The 20,090-nt window shown below is 42.5% G+C and overlaps 1 protein-coding gene across 1 annotated transcript in view; it reads right to left on the reverse strand.

The window, feature by feature from the left end:
* Window positions 1–19,827, reverse strand: part of LOC124776507 — a 199,907-nt gene extending 180,080 nt beyond the window's left edge. Inside the window, exons 1-3 of the mRNA XM_047251533.1 lie at window positions 19,813–19,827; window positions 19,538–19,700; window positions 15,756–15,937 (exon numbers count right to left, since the gene is read on the reverse strand). Coding sequence (XP_047107489.1) covers window positions 15,756–15,937; window positions 19,538–19,700; window positions 19,813–19,827 — 360 coding nt within the window. The remainder of the gene's footprint in view (window positions 1–15,755; window positions 15,938–19,537; window positions 19,701–19,812) is intronic.
* Window positions 19,828–20,090: the final 263 nt, after the last annotated feature.

Genomic DNA, 20,090 nt, shown 5'->3' on the forward strand with positions numbered 1-20,090 from the left:
CTTTCACCATACTGGGGCTCAGACGCACTTTCGATTTTCGCGGCGGCCGATAATGACGCCATTCGTTGGATTGGCGTTTCAGTTTTGGCTCGTACGATGTGGCCCATGTCTCATCCAGTGTTAAGATACGGCATAAAGAAATCCTCTCCGTCGCGCTCATAGTGCGTCTGGGCAGGGTCGTAACGCATCCATTTCTGCATTTCCGTCAAGTCATGTGAAACCCACCGTGATGCAGTTTTTCGCATGCCCGGGCGTTTCTTCAGGATCCGAAGCACAGTCGTATGCGCCAATCGGGTTTCATGGGCGATCTCAAGGATCGTGTGGCGCAGATCACTTTCCACTAACGCGGCAACAGCATGCAGTTCTTCTTCAGAGAGCACGTGGCCAGTGTTCGAAAGCTTGTACAGGTCTGCATGAAGTTTTGTCGACTGTACTTGAGGATGACTATATCCAACAGACTGTCAATCATAAGAGAGGGTTCCTGTATTGCTCCTTCATAAGCAGTTTAATACATTGTTTTTTTTTCGACTGGAACACATCCAAGCAGTAACCGAGTACAGTTGTGTACACTGCCATATACTTTATTTTCATACCACGATTTTGAGCTCTGTGTCAACTACTAAACCGAGATTAACACATTTCGATCCTTTGGCTATCACAGAAAACTGAACATCGCGTGGTGTAAACTCTGCAGCCCCCAGACACGCAGGTTGGTGGAAATAAAATACAGAGGCGATATTTCTCGTTGACATAAATGCGGATGACATCGAAAAATATGGAGACTGGAAGAGTTTGCCGCATTGAAGAGCTTTTCCAACAGCTATCCGAAAATGTATCCTCATTTTGCAGTCATTAACATGATTACTGTTCCAGTGTTGACAATCGCCGGAAGATGCCGTAACCCCTATTAATGAAAAAAATAAAAGCATGTGGAGACCGTCGCAGCATATGGAAATAGGGAGAGTATGCATCATTGAGGAATATTCCAAAAACTATCTGAAGGTGATGATCTCTACATGTAATTCAATGCTTTACAGTGATGGGTTGCAGATATCTAGTGTTCCGCCAAGGCTCCCTCCATCTCATCCAAGTCAGACAATCATTATGTGGTAGTCAACAGCACACCAGTGGGCAGAGTGGATGGGGAAGACTCTGTCAATATGGGGCGGTGTACTGTAATACACAATGCAGTTGATAGCGCGATCAATTTTAGCAATTTTACCAGCTGTTCCGCAATTTTAACGCCAGCCAATGACACAGCAAAATGATTCCACGTTTCTGCATCATCGCTACATCACCCATCTACTACTTTGCCAGTACCATATACTAGATTGCGAATGCAGCTAGGTGACTGTGCATTACTTCCCTTTCACCATATACACCAGAGTATACCTGACGGCCTCCTATACCGATGCAGTTTGGTTGTCCACATATTTCCAGCGGATCGACTGTAGTGTGGTATTTACGATTACGGCTAGCCATCTTTCGCTGTGTGGGTGGATGTCACAGAGTATTTACGCATTCATAAGATAAAGTCGGAGATTGATAGATTCCTCCCACATTTTCCTTGACCGACCCTCCCTGAAACACCAATCATACTGATGACACCCATCCAAAAGCTCAAGACCGAGCGAGGTGGCGCAGTGGCTAGCATACTGGACTCGTATTCGGGAGGACGACGGTTCAATCCCGCGTCCCGCCATTCTGATTTAGGTTTTCCATTATTTCCCTACATCGCTCCAGGCAAATTCCGGGATGGTTCCTTCGAAAGGGCACGGCCGGCTTCCTTCCACATCCTTCCCAAAAATAACCCAACCACAACCCAAAAGCTAAAGATCACTTCAGATGCGTGTGTGTCGAGGAGGACAGTGCCTTATCGGTGTACAGCAGACATGAGAGTGTTGTGGCGATATAACAGACGGTTAATAAGGAACGTTTGGTTTATACATGATGGAATTCGAGACGGATGGAGTTTGAAATATTTCACGTAAATCAACCGTGCTATCAATTCTGAAGCATTATTCCACTGTCTGGAGTCAGTACCAGGGAGGTAGTCTCATAAGAGAAATGATATTAGAGTATAAACACACACTCTTATGGTACAAGGTTCTGCACCTAAAAAATGCTATAATGTTAATGCCATACGGTTTCCGAAGTATTAGTCGTGCAGATTACAACTCTCTTAATACTCTAGTGCAGGACATACTTGTCCAACGTCAGACATACAACCACCCCCAAGTTTCCTACCCCGATCAGTATGGTGAAAAACTTAAAAATTATAAACCTACATCCCTCTACGGTATTCTGGTGTCCTATCGCCAGTGTATATCCACCGCTCGAGATGCTTATAAACGAGCTATGACAAAGTCCGGACACTGTTGTTCTGTCTTTTAGGAAATTAATGGTTTTTTATGTCTTTTTAAGCCCCAAACGTATGTATCCTTCATCACACTTCTGGCATCAATCGTGCTTATAATTAGTAGTATTATCGGTTTTGATGGATGCGGCTGTGTCTCACTAGGAAATAGAGCGAAGAATAAACAACATGAATATTTTCGACAGCTGGTTCATTGAGGTACCACCAGCACTCTGCTGCACGATAATTCACACGAAGAAGAAGCACTATCAGGAGCCAAAGGAGATGTAACACTGTTACGGCTGTTTACAATAGCAGCACCACGGCCATGGTGACATTTCTCTTCCACAAAGAAGTCTTGGTTTGCTGTTACGTACTTTTGCTCATGTCTAGTATAATACAGCAAATTTCGTCCTCACACCACATCTCTCGAATACACCGTCCCCTCGCCTATGGCACATTCTAGGGAATGGCTTAAGTGTGATAAATGCAATTGATTGTTCTCCTCAATACTTAAGCAATAACATTGTTTGTGAGAACCGGCAGTAATTCGGTAATATCTATATTTGACTGCATGTTTGAGCACATAGTCATGGATTAGGATACATGTGTTTCGTGTGTTCAATCTAGCACCTCTGTGCAATACTTACGTCGCCTTTGTTTGAGTATGTGTTACGAAAATTCACGTATTTTACAGGGAGAGGATTAAAACTGAATGCAGTCAAACCATAATTTTTAAGCTTTTTTCGGTCTTGAGCGTCAAGTTATCACCAACCCACCTTAGTTCCCCGCATTTTATGGTAGTTTATCTGTAATTGTATGTATTCTCAGTCAATTTACCTAATTTTGCAAGTTTTTTTTCGCGATTTTACATACTTCGTTGTATTTCCCTCAATTTTACCTATTTCCCATCCAACTATCGTAACTATACCAGGTTTTCATCGATTTTTTTCCGTATGTATATGGTCATATTGCTGGCATACCCATGCGTTGTATGATTTTATACGACGATATTTGCGTGCCCTATACACCAGTCTGCTAAAAATACTATGAATTACCCTCTTCTCGATGATCTACGTTTTGAATAGGGAGATCATGAAAACTAACACTCTCTCGAACCTAGATGGGACCCAACGAGTGGTGCAGATTGCAAACTCGTAGCCTAGAAACAAATCCATGTACTGCTACGGCGCATCAGAGAGCTTGTGTGCAGACTCATCTAGTGATTCACTTGATGCAAAGTCTGGCACAATTCTACATTTTCACCTTGCTTCCACTCTACTGCATAGGGAAGGAACTGCATTAGGGAGTTGAGATGTGTACAGCATTCATTTCTGTTGTACTCTGATTTTTTTCCCATAAGTATGTGATCTTATTACTTACAAGATGAGCCTGGCTACTTTTTCTTACACCTTCCAAATGTGATACACCACAACCATGTCAGGACACCTAAAAACTGTATTTGGGTAATTTCTTTTCGTCTTAGTAATACGTTTTTCGTTAGTTGACAGTGTGTCGACAGCACTTAGCATCCTGGAATGTGAGAGTTTTCCTTCCCCGTTCCGACAAAGTGCGCATCCCAGGAAAAGTAATTTATAAACGAACAGTTAGCAACTTATACCTTAGAACCGTAACAGTCCACCGCTGACAGCACTACACACAAACAACTACTCATGCAGGTTACCAATCGTGAAGTCTCGATTTCAACCGCTAATACGTTATTTTCGACAGTACTGCAGACCTTCAAAGAGCGAAAAACTCGTCGCAAAACGAATGTGGGGGATGTAAGACCATTTAATTTCAGCCTGATAAAGACCATAACATCTTCGATGCAACTTATATTACCGATATTTGGTAACAGTTTTGTCTAGATTCTCCAGTAATAATAAACCAATTCATCCAGCTACGCCTGGTACACTTCCTTTTACACTCTTAAACATCCACAATGATGGCACATAGTCATAACAGTTGCGCTATTTTGTGTGCTAGATGTCCGCTCGAAGAATGGAGACAGTCCTTCGTGAGTATTGTTATTATGCACAGTACAGATCATCACATTAGTCAGAAGGTATATTGCTGTATTCGAATGCGCCGAGTCACTAACAACCAAATATTCTACAGATGGAATGCTTTTGCTCTATTTTTCTGTGTGTCTGTATCTATGTGAGTGTCATGGATGGCTGCTATAAACCTCAGCCAGTCCCCTCGATAGTGAATCCCCGTATCTTATATCCGGAAAGGTGTCGAGGATGACCCGCAATGCAGTACGGATGGGATACGGATCGAAGATGGATCCACCAGTGGGAGGACAGGGTTGGGTGTATTGGAGCCATCCAAAACGCACACACGGACATAGAAATAAAAAAATAAAATAAAAAATAGTGGGACTGGGGTGATTTTATGCCGTCAGCGTGGAACTTTAAGAATAAAAGGGAGGTGTGATAGGCACAGCAAGATGTCATGGGTTGTTATATGGATCCATCTTCAACGCACACATTGACATTGACTCAAAAAAATAGAGCAAATGCACTGCATCTGTAGAATATTTGGTTGTGAGTGACTGGGCGCATTCGAGTACAGTACTATACCGTCCGACTAATGTGCTGTTCTGTTCTGTACACAAGAATAATGCCCACGAAGGATTGTCTCCATCCTTCGGAAGGACATGCAGCACACAAAATATTGGAAGTGGGAAGATGATGTGCCATCATCGTGGATGTTGAAGAGTATAAAGGGAAGTGTAACAGGCGCAACAGGATGCCTTGATTTGTTGTTATTACTGGAGAATCGAGACGATACACACAGCGAAAGATGGCCATCCGTAATCGTAAATACCACACTACGATCTATGCGCTGGAAATATGTAGACAACCAAATTGCATCGATATAGGATGTTGTCGGGTATACTTGGTTTATATGGTCGAAGGGACGTAGTTCACAGTCATCTAGCTGCATTCGCAATCTAGTATGGAAAAATGGAATGAAGTCCCATACTTCTTGACAAAGCGTAGGGGAACGACGCGGGAGACCCGCGCCGCCTTACTAGGCAGGGTCCTAGTGGAGGTGGTTTGCCATTGCCTTCCTCCGACCGCCAATCTAGTATATGGTACAGGAAAAGTAGTGGATGGGTGATGTAGCGATAATGCAGGATTGGGGAAGCATTTTGCTGTGTCATTGGCTGGCTTTGAAATTACAGAACAACTGGTAAAATTGCTAAAATTAATCGCGCTATCAACTGCAGTGTGTATTACAGTACAATGACCCATATTGACAGTGTCTTTGCAACAAGTCCGTCCACTGGTGTGCTGTTGATTATCACATAAAGATTGTCTCACTTGGTTGAGATGGAGGGAGCCTTGGCGGAACAATGGATATCCTCTAATTGTCACTGTTGAGCATGGGATTAAATGTAATCCTCATCACCTTCAGACACTTGGTGTGAAGTGTTCGTCAGTTGTGTGTATCATTCTCTTTCCCAATGCTGCGATGTTCTCCACATTTTTCTACTTATTTATTCATTTTTCTACCAATAAGATAACAGTACCTCTTTTTGTTCCTACTACCCCGTGCGTGTTGTGAATGGCACCTTCCGGCGATTGTCAGCACTGTGACAGTAATCATGTACATGACTGCGAAATGACGAAACAATGCTCGTCGAAACGGAATACCGAAACATCCGCTACCGCGACACTGTAGATGATGAGTTTAACTGCATATATCATCACCTTCAGATAGCTGTTGGACACGCTCTACAATGCCGCAAACTCTTCCAGTTCCCGTATGTTGCGATATCTTCCACATTTTTGTTAATGAGAAACATAGCCTCTGTGTTTTATTTCCACCAATCTGTGTGTTGTAGAAGCTTCATAGTTTACACCGTGCGATGTTCAACTTTCAGTGATAGCCAAAGGTTCGAAAAGTGTTAATATCGGTTTAGCAGTTGACACAGAGCTCAAAGTCATGGTAGAAAAACAAAGTAGATTGCGGTATGCAAAACTATAGTCGTATTCTGTTTGAATGTGTTCCAACCGAAAAAAAACGATGTATTAAATTGCTTATGAAGGAGAAATACAGGATCTCTGTCTTGTGATTGATAGTCTGTTGGATATGGTCCTCCTCCAGTACATTCTACAAAAATTTAAGCTTGTCTCTGCAGGCTTTCAAGCACATAACAAGTTCTCAAATGGATCGATATATGTATATGTAATATGCTCGATGTCAATAAGCTAAAGTATTTTGTTTTTTCGATATATCGGAATAGAGAGAGAGAGAGAGAGAGAGAGAGAGAGAGAGAGGAGGGAGGGAGGGAGGGAAGGAAGGAAGGAGGGAGGGAGGGAGGGGACAGAGTGAGTGAGTGAGTGTGTGAGTGTGTGAGTGTGTGAGTTTTAGTGAAGGACTGTCTTCTCAATGAGGCCAGCGTCTATGGGTTTATGGCAGAAGGCCAGGTGTGGCCAGCAACAACATTGGGGTGGCTGTTGGCTGCAAAAAATCTTGCGAGGTGCTTAGAGGTGGCAGTTGACCATTTGAAAAAGCTGTGTCGCGTCTTCCCCCGCCTGCCCCTCTTTAGGTTGATGGTGAGAGGGAGGGAAGTATGGAGGGAAGGATATCTCGAGGAACTCGAGATTTCGGCGTATTGTGATTTTACATTGAGGAGAATGCACATGCAACTACAGCCACCTTTGGAATCCTATGGGATAGCTATTTTCCCTAGTACGTGTATTACCTTATGACCCGTTCATTTAAAGTGCCGTTTTTTTCTCATGATAATTTCGATTTCTAATTAGAACAGTGATGCATTTTTTCCATCAGTTGTTGTAGTGTGTATTGGCGTCCATTATCTGGGCTGCAGGGTGATTGTCGAACAGGCGTCTATAGCGAACTCTGACGTCAAACAGCGGTACATACTGTCCTCAGCTCTATGCTTATTAAATTCTTCTTCCTAACACTAACATCTCATCAGTTGAACGTATTTCCTGCAAACAGCAACAAAGATAGGACCTTGCACCATAGTCTTTTTCCCTGCCAGCTTGCAGGTGAAGGGTAGAGTTTGAGTGTGTCTGTTTCTAGTTTGGAGTAGTATCACGAAATTATTTTTCCTAGGAGGTTAACACCTGTTGTATAGCATCATCAGTTTTTGAGCTGTAATGCGAGGTTAGGCAGTCCTTGTGTAGTGCTACACATATAGTTGTTTAACTAGGCCCAAACTTCATGGTTAATTACATAATTAAGACTGATTCAGCCAAAGTACACTAATCTAACCTTCCTCGACTACATCTGGGCAGTTTCCATGTGTTGGTGGTGCATTAGGACTTTCTCTTCAGGAGAATCACAGTTCGAGTCCCAGAAAAACCACTGCCATCTCGCCAATAGAGTAGGAGCGGGGGGGGGGGGGGGGGGAGACTGGAGGAAGGGGGTTGCTGGGGAGATGGGGAGGTTGTGGGGACCCACCTGCAGGTTGAGAAAAACATGTCATCCAGGGGTGGGGCGGGGTGGGGGGCTCATTAATTGATCAATTTAATTAATTTGTGTATCAATTTGATATCGAAATTGCACCCATGCCGCTATTACCCTACTACTTACATACTTTCCATGAACACTGGAATTTTAACATGAAAACTTCAGTATGCTGCTGAAGATACAGAGACTAGGATTCTGTCATTTTATATCATTCAACAGAATGATCTTGTTTCTGTCATACTGTTGTGTCAGTAGTGTCTCTTCACAGATCTGCACATCGCATCGATTATAAAGTTCATAAACTGTTGCTCAATGTCGGTACTACAACTGACTATTGGAGTCAATGTGACGTTTTTCTGATGACACACGGCTGCATTTATCGCGATACTAGCTGTGTACCAGATGTCGCCAGTGTATGTATGTATTCCAGTCTTCTATTAGTCAGTCCCAGTCCATCCTCCCTCCCTCCCTCCCTCTCCCCCCCCCAGAGAGGTCCATCATCACTGTATGGTCGCATGAACCTGTCGGACCTTCCGCGTAGCAATGGCTCCTGCAATGTTGGACTGTGCGGACACACTTATTCGAGGTGATCGATGGCTCAAAAACACCTCGCTGCTCAACTGGACGTCTCTGTTGGTAGCGAAAGGATTGTGCCCACTGGATTCCGAGCCGCATAAAGATGACCATAAATAACAACCAAGAACCATCTGTCCTGAAATTCTTGCTCATTGCAAGGCCGATGGTGACAATTTCGTATCCAACATCGTCGCTGGCGATGAAAATATAGGTTAATCACTTTGAACTGGGAACAAAATCAATCTATGGAGTGGCGCCAATCACCTCTCTTTCGTTCAAACCCGCAACCGCGGCATGGAAAATCATGGCACCGGTCTTCTGGGGCCCTGAAGAGGTTATTCTATTTGATGTTTCCCCTCTTTGTTCAATGATCAACTATGAAGTGTGTTGTATTGTGCTGGCCACAAAAATGCAAACTAACTATTCTATGACAACCCAAGTCCTTTCACAAACCTGCGGAACCAAGAGGAACTCGCGAAAGGTCAATGGAATGTTCTGTCCCATTCAGCCCAACGAAGGATACAGTCCGCGGATGATGCAAGAAGACGATGGCTCCTTCAGTGTGGTACCACGCGGGCATACAGAGTCTCCCAGTAAGGGGCCTAAGCCCGCTGCAGTGAACGGATATCATGTTGAAAAATAGTTATCTAACCAGAAGAGTGGGGAATAGCATGGTGTATTGGAATCATGAATAAAATCAACCTGGTTTCAGAGAAATGTGTTGAATTATTTACCAAACGCCTCTTACTGAAAGTCTCTTTACACATCAACTAAATGCGTTTAAGACGGTAAAATAAAATTTGAACCTCCCATCTTGTTCTTTGATATTGCAAATGTGTTCAAGTGAATTTGCAACGTGACAGCCGTCTAACTTCCACTTGACTGCCCAGGGAGGAGAATAAATTCTGCACATTGACTAGTTCATTGCTCGTCTTATCGTAATTGGTGAACGATAGATACCACCAACTTCATTTTCGGAAAGCGCTTAATGCCAAGCATGTGGATAACAACGGAAACGTCGCGTGACGGATAGGTTTCGTGAACGGTTCGTTGAGGAACCCCAAAATCGTCAGGCTGTGATCACGAGGGAGAAGAAAGCTTTTTCGCTTGGGAACAGTTTTGAATGCCCACGCTCTGGTCGTCCGTCAACGTGAAGGGAAACCCGTCCTGAAGATAACGCTTCAGTTAAGTAACGCGCTCGCATTCCAAGTCAATCAGAAAGCGTGCTGCAGAACTTTTAATTGAGGGGCGCACTGTGCAATGTGGCTCCAGACCTCAAGCACGGGTAATTATTTACCTTTCTCAAGCAATCCCTCTGTTTTGTCCGTTGCCTTCCAGCTGATGCGACAACTGTCAACCGGTTCACGCCGGAATAGGCCGCATTGTCGTCAGTAACGCCGACTTGCCAATCAAATCACGTCATCTGATTGATGAGGCTGAGGACTCTGAGCTGCGACCGAAAAATTTGTTAAGAGCCGCCGCCTAGAGCAAACGCTTAACAGCTTAACACTTTCGCTGCGGCATCGGTGCAGGCGAGCAGCTCTCCAGTGCTGCCCGGCAACGTGCGAGTGCTCTAGATCCCTCTTTTGTATTTTTGCTCAGCAATATGTTGACTGTGTTATCGTTCGTTTCGTCAACTACTAGTTGCAACAATACGTCTGTTACCAATAAACTGAAGGCATCCATAGGAGAATTGCCAGCAGGATGAATTTGCAAAACTACTTCCTTCGTAAATGGGCGATACTGCATATTATGTGGTTCTTTATGCCGGGACTCACCTGGATCATCTCCGTGTGACAGGTAGGGTTCTTTTTCGTCTTCTATTTCCTCACAATCGTCGTGATCCGTATCGTCAGATTCGGAACTGTCACGAAACAGATTCGAAAGCTGTGCTTCCACGCTATCATCATTCTGCAATTCTTCTGCAGCCTCTAAATGACAAACTCCGTGGTATGCCTCGTCCTCACTACACAAAAATCACTGTCGTCTAGTACACTAAGTCACTGTTCCTCTCTCAATTTTACGCTTTTCCTGCACCTTTTCACATTGGAAGGTCCAGATGTCGGATCATTAGCCGCCATTACGGACAATATACGTTCGATAACTGCCCACACAAAAGAAAAGTTTACACTCTTTGATGCTACCTTAGACGCTGCAACTAGACTGAGTAATCCGACTGAGCGCGGACGCTTATAAGCGTCAGCCGCAGCGAAAGTGTTAAACAGTTTTTCATGTTGCTGAGCAAGTCCTCCAATAACTATCAAATAAACACTCCGCTGTTTGACTTATTTAATTGCGACCCAGGTTTCGGCCTTCTATGCAATTTATGCCGTTTTCCAGTGACTGTCACTTGAAAATGACCAAGGTCGAAACCAGGGCCATAAATAGATTCAAATAACTTACTTTAAAAACCGAATGGCTTAGTTCCTTCGTCTTTGAATTTTCACTTTTCCTTTGAGTTGGGTCTGTGGCTGATATTCTCTCGTCGTCCTGGCACTCGTGCCATCACACACCACCCGACCATGAGTAAATAAACAGATACTGTCTGCTTTTCTATGTGTAAGCACCTTGTGTTAATTACAAACCCACACTCCTTTCCAGTCCTTACTACATCTGAGATGGGGTGTACAGCACAACATAACTTCCCATGAACATGTTATTAAGGTTTGCAAGCATTCCAGTCGATGCCAGCAACGAAATAACAGACGCTGGCAAACCGATAGAGTTTCAAGCTATGCAGTACTAGTTAATATACAGACGTTTTGGACAAATGACTAATAAAAGCTGAATTGAGTATTTGCACGCGTAAAAAGACTGACCTAACCGTAATAAAATTTACTAATTCTCTCAGGCTTATGATTGTGTTGTAATTCAGACGGGTGCAGTAGTAAGCAAGGTCTTCTTAGGGTGTTTCAAGAACCCTTTGAGCATTTGTTGATTTTAAGTCTTATGTATAACCCCAGTTTATATAATTCGAGGGTTAAATTCCACGCACCCATGCTGAGTGGAGACTTATTCCATTGTGTTATTTGCATTAGCCAGCACTTCGTCGTAACTGCTTTTACTGTAAGCGAACTGTGTTGTATGCGAGCCGTTAACCGAAGATACGTCGCAAATATTTGGATGAACCACTGCAGTGGATTAGTACATGTTTGGACGGTGAGCTGATCATCCCTATCGATGACTTCTCGGCAGCTGCTGCAGCTAAGTCCTCTCAACACAAATGCGGCCTAATAGATGACGTTCGCAGTTTCGGCAAAGCCCTGTGCCCCAAAAGGTATTTTTCCCTTTAAGCGAAGTATAAAGAGAAAAATGCTCTTAAGTAGCTTGTCAGTTCCGCTATACCACTAAGGAAGAGATCGCGAAATGAACTCATCACTGTAGGTGATCATCTCATTCGACGTGTAATCACTTCTTACATTTCGCTTTGTAATGAAAACTTAGAACAATGAGCTGAATTCTTTCCGCCTTGCCGAAGCTTCAATCTGTCCAACCCCTGGTTGGAAGAAATTTTAAACTTGTTCACACCGTTCAACATAAGACGGGAGCGCGGTTGGAAACCCTTGGAATAAAACGAATACGGTGATGGCAACTAAAAAGTTTTTCCTCGACAGAAAATCTGACTTCATGCAGGATGTTTCTATCAATTCTATCCACGTGACAATTTATAAAATATTTTTGTATCTAAACAATTGTACAACGTGAAAAATTATACAACAGGTTATCCAAACGTGATATTAGTAAGCGAAAGTAGTGTTTTGTAACTGCGTAGTATTCCGTTGCCAAAGTCCGTTCACGAAAGTGAGGTCGTCGTGTCACACTACACTTTGCTGGAGACAGAAACGCTCCGGCCACGTTTACCAGAAAGTCACCACCCTTGGTCAGGACGTTGGTGTCTCATGCCTAGTTCCTTTGAGTTATGACTCGGTACGATACTCTAACTTAATCCGCCAGTGTTATGCTGAAAGACAAATTGCTGTGTTAGAATGGATTCTATTTACCGAACGGAAATTGTAACGTTGCAGTTTATACTCCATATGAAATTGTTTTTTTTTTTAATTTTTCCGTGAGTTATGCTCGATGACTTCTTTTTTTAGAATGACCATATTAAGTTGACCAAATCTAAATGCAACTTTACTGAAGCAAATAAGCTGATGATGTTGGTCGCTGTTCCCAGCGACGGGCGAGAAGTATGTAAAGTGTTACTGAACACGAACTTTTAACCTGGTCTTGGGCAATGTTTCTGCTAACGGTGGATTACTTTAACAGATTTGATCTCGTTCCTACAGCATCAGACAATATTGCATATCATAAAATCATGCCTTTATTTTAAACATCCACAGTAAAACAAGCTTAAGGTTGATTTGTTCAAGCAATGCAACTATTTGAGCTTTAATATTTAACAACTAAGGATTTACACAATTACATATAGGACTAGAATCCAAACATTTTCATTTACACGTATCGTCAATCATTGCTGGACGTGCTACTTTGTTGACTAGGATTGGTGATGTGTGGTGATAAGCGAGGTATGAAAGAATGGCGTCGGCGAATGTCTCCCGGTCTCGCAGCGGAAACCGACTTCCTGCGAGCTGTGCCCGCGGTTGCATCGCCTACTTGCAAGTGGTCCAGTGTACACGAGTCAGAGCTCTGCAAAGCTTCCAGCTTCGGGACAGCGACACGCAGGCTTTCAATCCCACTTTGCTCTAGACCGTCTCCTTGCGTATCCCTTTGAGTCAGAGTTTCGATCGTGACTTCTGGGTTAGTGAAACCCTGAAGTTCAACCTCAGCTTTAGCATGCTCTGGAGAAAGTGCATCATACCAGTTCTCATTTCGATCGGACTTCAAGGACTCTTCTAAACCTTGCGGAATGGGGTCTAGGATCGTAGATACGATGATCCTCTGTGCGTCGGTGGCGTCGTACTGGGATTCTGGTCTGCTGTCGCTTCCAGAGCAGGTTTCCGAGGAGGCGCTGGTGGCAGTGGCTTCTGCCTGGGAGACAGACTTTGTCCAAACCGGGATGAGTGGCTGCGGATCCGCCCCCGCCGCCCCTGCCTGTGGAGAGTGCGTGGGCAGGGTGCCAAGGGCACGCCTCCTGCGCAGGCGGTACACTACCGAGCGACGCGCTGCGGCGGCCGCTCCATGGCCACCACCCTCCTCACTGGTCTTTGACGAGGACGAAGGACTAGCGACTCTTACAGCTGCGGACCAGGGCCCCCGTCTTGGATTCAAACCTGTTGAAGAAATAGTTCAGCGACGCTGATACTGAAAATCTCACTTAAAGTCCTTGTGTGGGCAGGCAACCATTACGAATGTAATTATTGGAAAGAATTTAAAAGACCTTTCTGGTTGCGTAGAAAGACAGGTTTTCTCCAATTTCAACTTTAGACACATTTAGAGTTTCACGTCGTGTGATGCCTATTATGAACAATTATTTTAGGTATTACACAACCATCACGGTTCTACCTGTTATTCTGCTTATTAGTAATTATCATATTCGCGTCTACATCGAAGTCTCATGTACTCCTATACAATATGGTAAGAACTTCTGTTTTGTTCTTTAATATTATTCGTACAGAATTTGCTTCAAGAAATTTGCTTTTTTTTGTAAAATGTGTAACATAGTACCTGTGTTAATAATAGGACATCGGATGAAGGGTTAAACCCGAAACACGTATAAAGTTCAACTCAGACGGAAACTGCAACTGTTTTTAAGCGACCACACAGCCGTTTTAATTTCTTTCGAATAATTACTTCCGGAAATTAATTTTTCATGCTTCCAATTTTTTTTCGGTTTTAACATTTTCCAACTCTTAATATTGTAACGCAGTAATAATGGGTCCTTTCGCCTATTTTTGTGATACACTATTTTCCTCATGGGTCTTCGCCAATACGATCTCGACTTAAGGAACAAAAATACTCTAGTCCTACGTTGCTGGCAGAGGGAGTGCAGAAATTTTCCACTTTTTCGACTTAAGATAGGTTAATTGTGACAAATTCACTCTGCTGCTAGGCAAGTGTTATAGGGGCGATTGACATTACAAGCTCATGCACTCAGCACTTAAGTAGAAATTTTCTCGGAGAAAATAATCATGGGATGTCTTTGTAAGCGATCAACTGTTCCTTTTGAAGTAGAAAAAAATTGATTTAGTTTTAGTCATGACTGTTCATTCAATTAAACTGATGTTGCTGCTGTCTACAAAATTCGTATGTTAAAGGAAGGCATTAAAGTAAAAGTTTTCAACCACCAAGGTGAGTCATCGGCTTTAATTTATACACACAAGCATCCATTGGCGATCTTAAGCTACAGCACAATAAAATTTTTATGTTGGATTGGAACAGTGCATCTGATTACTGAAATCTACTGAATCTCAGTTTCTGATCTCAGAACTTATTTTTCATGGGATGCGAATGTTCGCTGCAGCTCAGTAATGCTGACTCCACTAAGGAGTTTGATTGTTTATAGCTGTTTGATAATATACGAAAATCGCATTTTTATCACTTCACAACAAACTATATTAAAAACTAAGCACTTTTTAAGTCTAATGCGGTTCTTTTTCAGAAAACAGGAAACCCTGGTGTAGTGGCCGATCTTTAGCTTAGCAGAAGATCTGGTACGACTGGCTGGACGGACTAGATGTCCTCTGCCGTGGTGCGCCGACAAATCGAAAACCTGCAGTCTATTTCAGTGTTTCCCAAGGTAACATGATGTATTTGGTGGTTTTCGTATTTATACTTCCCTATTGCAAATACACTTTCAGTGAGGCATCACATTGGTATCTCCAAAAGATGCCGTTCCTAGTACGGTTCGTTGCTCAAAAGTGGCAGGACGTCTTTTATATCGATTGTGCGTGTGCTTTAGGGTTTTTACACAAATATGAAGTGATTAGCTATTTTAACCATCATGAAGAAGTTTAGTTGCATATAACAACGAAGCAGTTTTATGATAAATTTAATTCCTTTATTGGTTTTGGGCACTTACTTCCCTTCTTCAGAATGTTCTACATTTCCTTACTTGAGAGTGTGAACAATAAGAGACACACACAGCAAAATGCTGTGTGTTTTGTGGGCCGTAGTGCTTGCACAAAACTAGAATAAAGAAGCAAAAGATGTGGATTCGTTTTGCAACTTTGTACTGTCTTTGTACCAACAATGTCAAGTGTTTCGCTTTTTTTGTGCCTACGCTATGACCCACATGACCACAACATTTTGCTGCATGCATCTTATTGCTGATACTAAAATAATGCTGTAAGTGTAGCCTTATGAAGAAGGGTACTAAGTACCCAGACCAGGTAAAGAAATATGTAACTGGTAGCTCATTTCATTATAGTGACTGGTTAGTTTAAGGCTGGGCAGGTATACGTACCTGTCGAGTGACTGCCTCTCCGGCGCGGACTGGGCCCGCCTGGGCCCCGGGCAGCACGACGTTGGTTGGATCCGAGGACAAAGTCGAGGCCATGACCGGGCTGTAGGCGTGTCCGTGCGGGTTTCTGCTGGAGTGCGGGTCGGCGGGAGGGGGCGTGAACCGCAGCCCCTGGAACGGTTCGGCTGCAACGCATGACTCCACCAGTCAACACGGCGACACACACACACACACACACACACACACACACACACACACACACACACTTGCTATTACAAGAGGTGTGAAACCCATATAAGTCAGTTAATTCTTGGGATCTGTGTTAGAGTGCTGCAGGCAGTACGACTGTTAGAGAGCATGTAACCGAATCGCCCAATGTTTGTCTCGCAAGGAAAACTTCACTAGACAAAAGAACGACATTAGGGACGTATCGTGTAATGTGCAATGAGAAGCAACAACGGAACTATGAGCGTTTCGTTATCAACTTCCACTAACACTGCGCCGTTTACTCTTCTGTTGCAGCCGCGCCTCTGGCAACACGTTAATTAAAAAATATTAGAGGTGGAGAGGTTTAGAACGAAATTGGAAGGCAGAACAATTTTGAAGGTTTACCAAATTAAGAAAACTTGCGTAAAATTTCCTTAGGATTACAGAAAAATGGCTGCGGTATGTTAACGAGATAATTCTTTCGTGCATTAAGATTTTTCCGAACTATCAGAAGGAAAAAAAAAGCGGACGAATGAAATTAGTCCAGTGTTTATATTTATGTTTTAGATACGACGTTTTAACGACCGATACAGCAAAATTAGTGAGTAAATTTGGAGTAAGTGCACAGGTCCATCGTCTGTACGAATAATTGCTACGTGAAAATTCTGGCAGAGAGTGCAATACTACAGTTCCTAGGTGCTTGTAACTGAAGATCTTTTATGCTGTGACACGATTTACATTCATAACATTTCAGTTGAATTCACGTTTGATGTGCGGTAATATTCGTTGTACATTCTGAAAGAGACCATGTTAATGTATTGCATTTGAATATGCAACTGCTTGGCACAGCCACCGATTTATTTTTATTTAACCGATCGTAGTTTTATGACGTCTACATTTACTCTTGTATGACCACTATGAAACAAACTGCATGTTAAGTTCCAAGGTAAGGATTATGTGCTGCGTGTAGTGAAGTCATTTGTGTCTAATCTTGGCTTTGGGTGATTAATAGCAACGGCAGCAGAAAATATCAAAGTATCACTCTACCTATGATAATCTTATTCCAATTCGTTATTTGCGAGGAAAGACTTACTTTCAAGATCCCATAGCAGCAAACCTAGCCAAGGTATGCTTTTGAGTACTCGCGGAAGGTGGGCGTTGTGACCACTATTTATACTGCGTTGCATACTTTTCTACTTCAGCTTGAAGTAGAAAGCTTTTAAGAAGTCACTTCCCATTTTTAAACTGAAGACTCAGATACATAGGAGAAGGCCCCACACGTATTTACTGACTATCTTAGTTCAGATGCCGTATCAGTCACTTCAGAAACCAATTTGTTTCTTCTAATTAGTTAATCGAATGGTCATTGGCTGTGCTAATGCACACCATTTGTAACCCATGCCAGATTGTGTAGTTAGAACTTTGTTTCCTTCCTAAACCTGAACATTTAACTTAGTGAAATAAGCCGAGTAGGAAGTTTGTGTGTTGTGCAAGTAATTAAAGTATTGTGTTAGGGTATGTTATGATACAAAGTTTAAGTAGCTGAAGGGAAAAAAATCCACCTGAATATTTCTATACCCATATGACATTCAGATATCTAATGATTCAGTTGACATTAAATTCCGCAAATAGCTCAGTATTAGAAGCTATTCCTATCTCGAAATAATTGAAAGGCGTTATAGGAGCAAGCCAACGGCCTTGCCGCAGTGGTAACACCCGTTCCCTTCAGATCACTGAAGTTAAGCGCTGTCGGGCTGCGCTAGCACTTGGATGGGTGACTATACGGTCTGCCGAGCGCTACTGGCAAGCGAGGTGCACTCAGCCCTTGTGAGATCAACTGAGGAGCTACTTGATTAAGAAGTAGCGGCTCCGGTCTCTGATACTGACATACGGCCGGGAGAACGGTGTGCTGACCACATGACCCTCCATATCGGCATCCAGTGACGCCTGTGGGCTGAGGATGACACGTCGGCCTGTCGGTACCTTTGGGCCTTCATGGGCTGTTCGGGAGGAGTTTAGTTTTATTATAGGAGTAAGTGTACAATCGGCACAATGCAAAAATGAATACAAGTGATACCCACTGCTGGGTGAAAAATCCTCTTTAGGTTGTACGATCTTCAGTTAAGAAAGTTTCTTCTGAGCATTGTATGCGTATCTACATACTTTCTCATTACGCCATGTCTTGATATTTTAATGCTTTGGCTGATTTATCATTTATTCGGCCGTATTTTATTCAGCTGTTCCATCTGGGAGCCTGTTTCTGTTAATTTCGTCTTATTCACCCTTTTCTGCCTTCTTTCGACGTTACCATCATGGATCTTCGTTTACAGATTAGCAACGTTCCGTTTGTCTCAAGGGTTCATTCTTGAGGTCCAAAGAATTTAATACAACGTAAAGTTTCTGCATAATTCTACAGGTTTTAGGAGGAGCCTTCTCATGAAATTTAGTACATTAGCAATACTGCTAGCAAGTAATGTTGGTAATTAAATTCTGAGAAGCACAATTTTTCTTCGTGAGGAATTTAATTCCTTAAGAAAATGCAAGCTATTTCTTCCTTCTGATAAACTGTTTCCGCCCATCCAATGATTGGACTGTGAAGAGAACTTTTCTGCTTGTTCTATGAAATGATTGCCAGGTCATAATTTCTTAGAAATGTTTGTAGAAACATTTTTTTATTTTCTAATACACCTTTCAAATGCAAATTATATTGTTTATTGGAATTTATCTCAATCAGAAGAATGTTAAGGAAAGCATGTTTTATTAGCCTACTTTAGTAGGCAAATTTAATAGCGCACTTAGTGGTTACGGAGCATACAGTTTTGTGTGTTTACAGACATCCTTCGCCAGTCATTGTGATGCGGGAAAGGAATAACTAAACGCTGAAGCTCCCGACCTTATTTTTGGAAATCAGAGCCTCATTTCAGTGGACAACTGCAGATTCTCATGCACCAATATTATTTGAGTCAATAAAATTGTGATGCACCCTGAAGCTATTTCTGTGATCTGTTAAACGTCAGACGAAAAATGAGCATTTATTTTATAAAACATATCTTAATTGTTCCACCCGGAACAGTGACTATAAAAAAGCGAGGTCCCGTAAACAACTTTCCCATGTCAATATGCGGCAGTAATTCCATACTGTTTTGAACTAATCATTTACTTTTATGTCTAATTGGAACAATTTCTCAGTTCTACATGACATCGTGGCACCATGAACACTGAAGATGGTATCATTCGTCAGCCAAGTGTAACGAAACGATCTGGAGAGAAATGCTTTAATTGTAAAATTCAGTTCTCGGTAGCTGTCGTAAAAACTAATTTCACCACAACCAAGGATTTGTAAGAAGTGAAGTGTAAATTGTTTCGCGAAACAGTGACAATTCAGGCATATCGATGATCAATGGAGGCAGTTTCAGTTCAATCGCGTCGGAAGTAAATACTGTTATTCAGTAGTTTCAGGAGAGACTACAAAGACCCACTTTTACAGTAAATATCAGATTGTTATCTCCGGTAAAGGTACCATCTACGATAAGAACATCACTAACTCTCATAGTGCTTGAGGGAGAACGCAAGCTTACCTTCCTCATTCCTGAGCGGCGAGATGAAAAACAGGATGAAGTTTAAAGATACCCTGAGGCATTCGATCACGACGTATAGGATGTATGATATGATGAGCAGGAAGAACACGATCACACGACCAATCGTGATGGATAGGACGAAACCTCTCACGGTTTCGTATATCTGAAACAGCAAGCACTTTCATTAATAAAATTGTGTATTAGTTTCTTCTTGTTCCGTGGATAATTTGACAACACACTATGGTCAACGTTCGGTAGGTTTATAAATAAGGTACATTCTGCGAGAACATCGGTAAATGTTTGAGATCGAAATTAGTTAATCCGTTTATCCCACCCACACAGTCTTCTGTAATTTGTATCCGGAAGGTTTAGTAGAGAGAAAATTTTTTAAACTTTCTGCTGTCAGTATAATTCTCAGGGCAGGTTGTCAGTCTTATGGACATATACTACGCTCTTTTGTGCGCAAATGATGTTACATTATGGATGGTTTGGGCTGTTTGTTCCCCGTGTTATGAAATTTAACACCATTTTCAGCTTATAGCTAAGTACTTCA

The sequence above is a fragment of the Schistocerca piceifrons genome, chromosome 1 (genome assembly GCF_021461385.2).
Source record: "Schistocerca piceifrons isolate TAMUIC-IGC-003096 chromosome 1, iqSchPice1.1, whole genome shotgun sequence".
In the NCBI taxonomy this organism is placed as follows: domain Eukaryota; kingdom Metazoa; phylum Arthropoda; class Insecta; order Orthoptera; family Acrididae; genus Schistocerca; species Schistocerca piceifrons.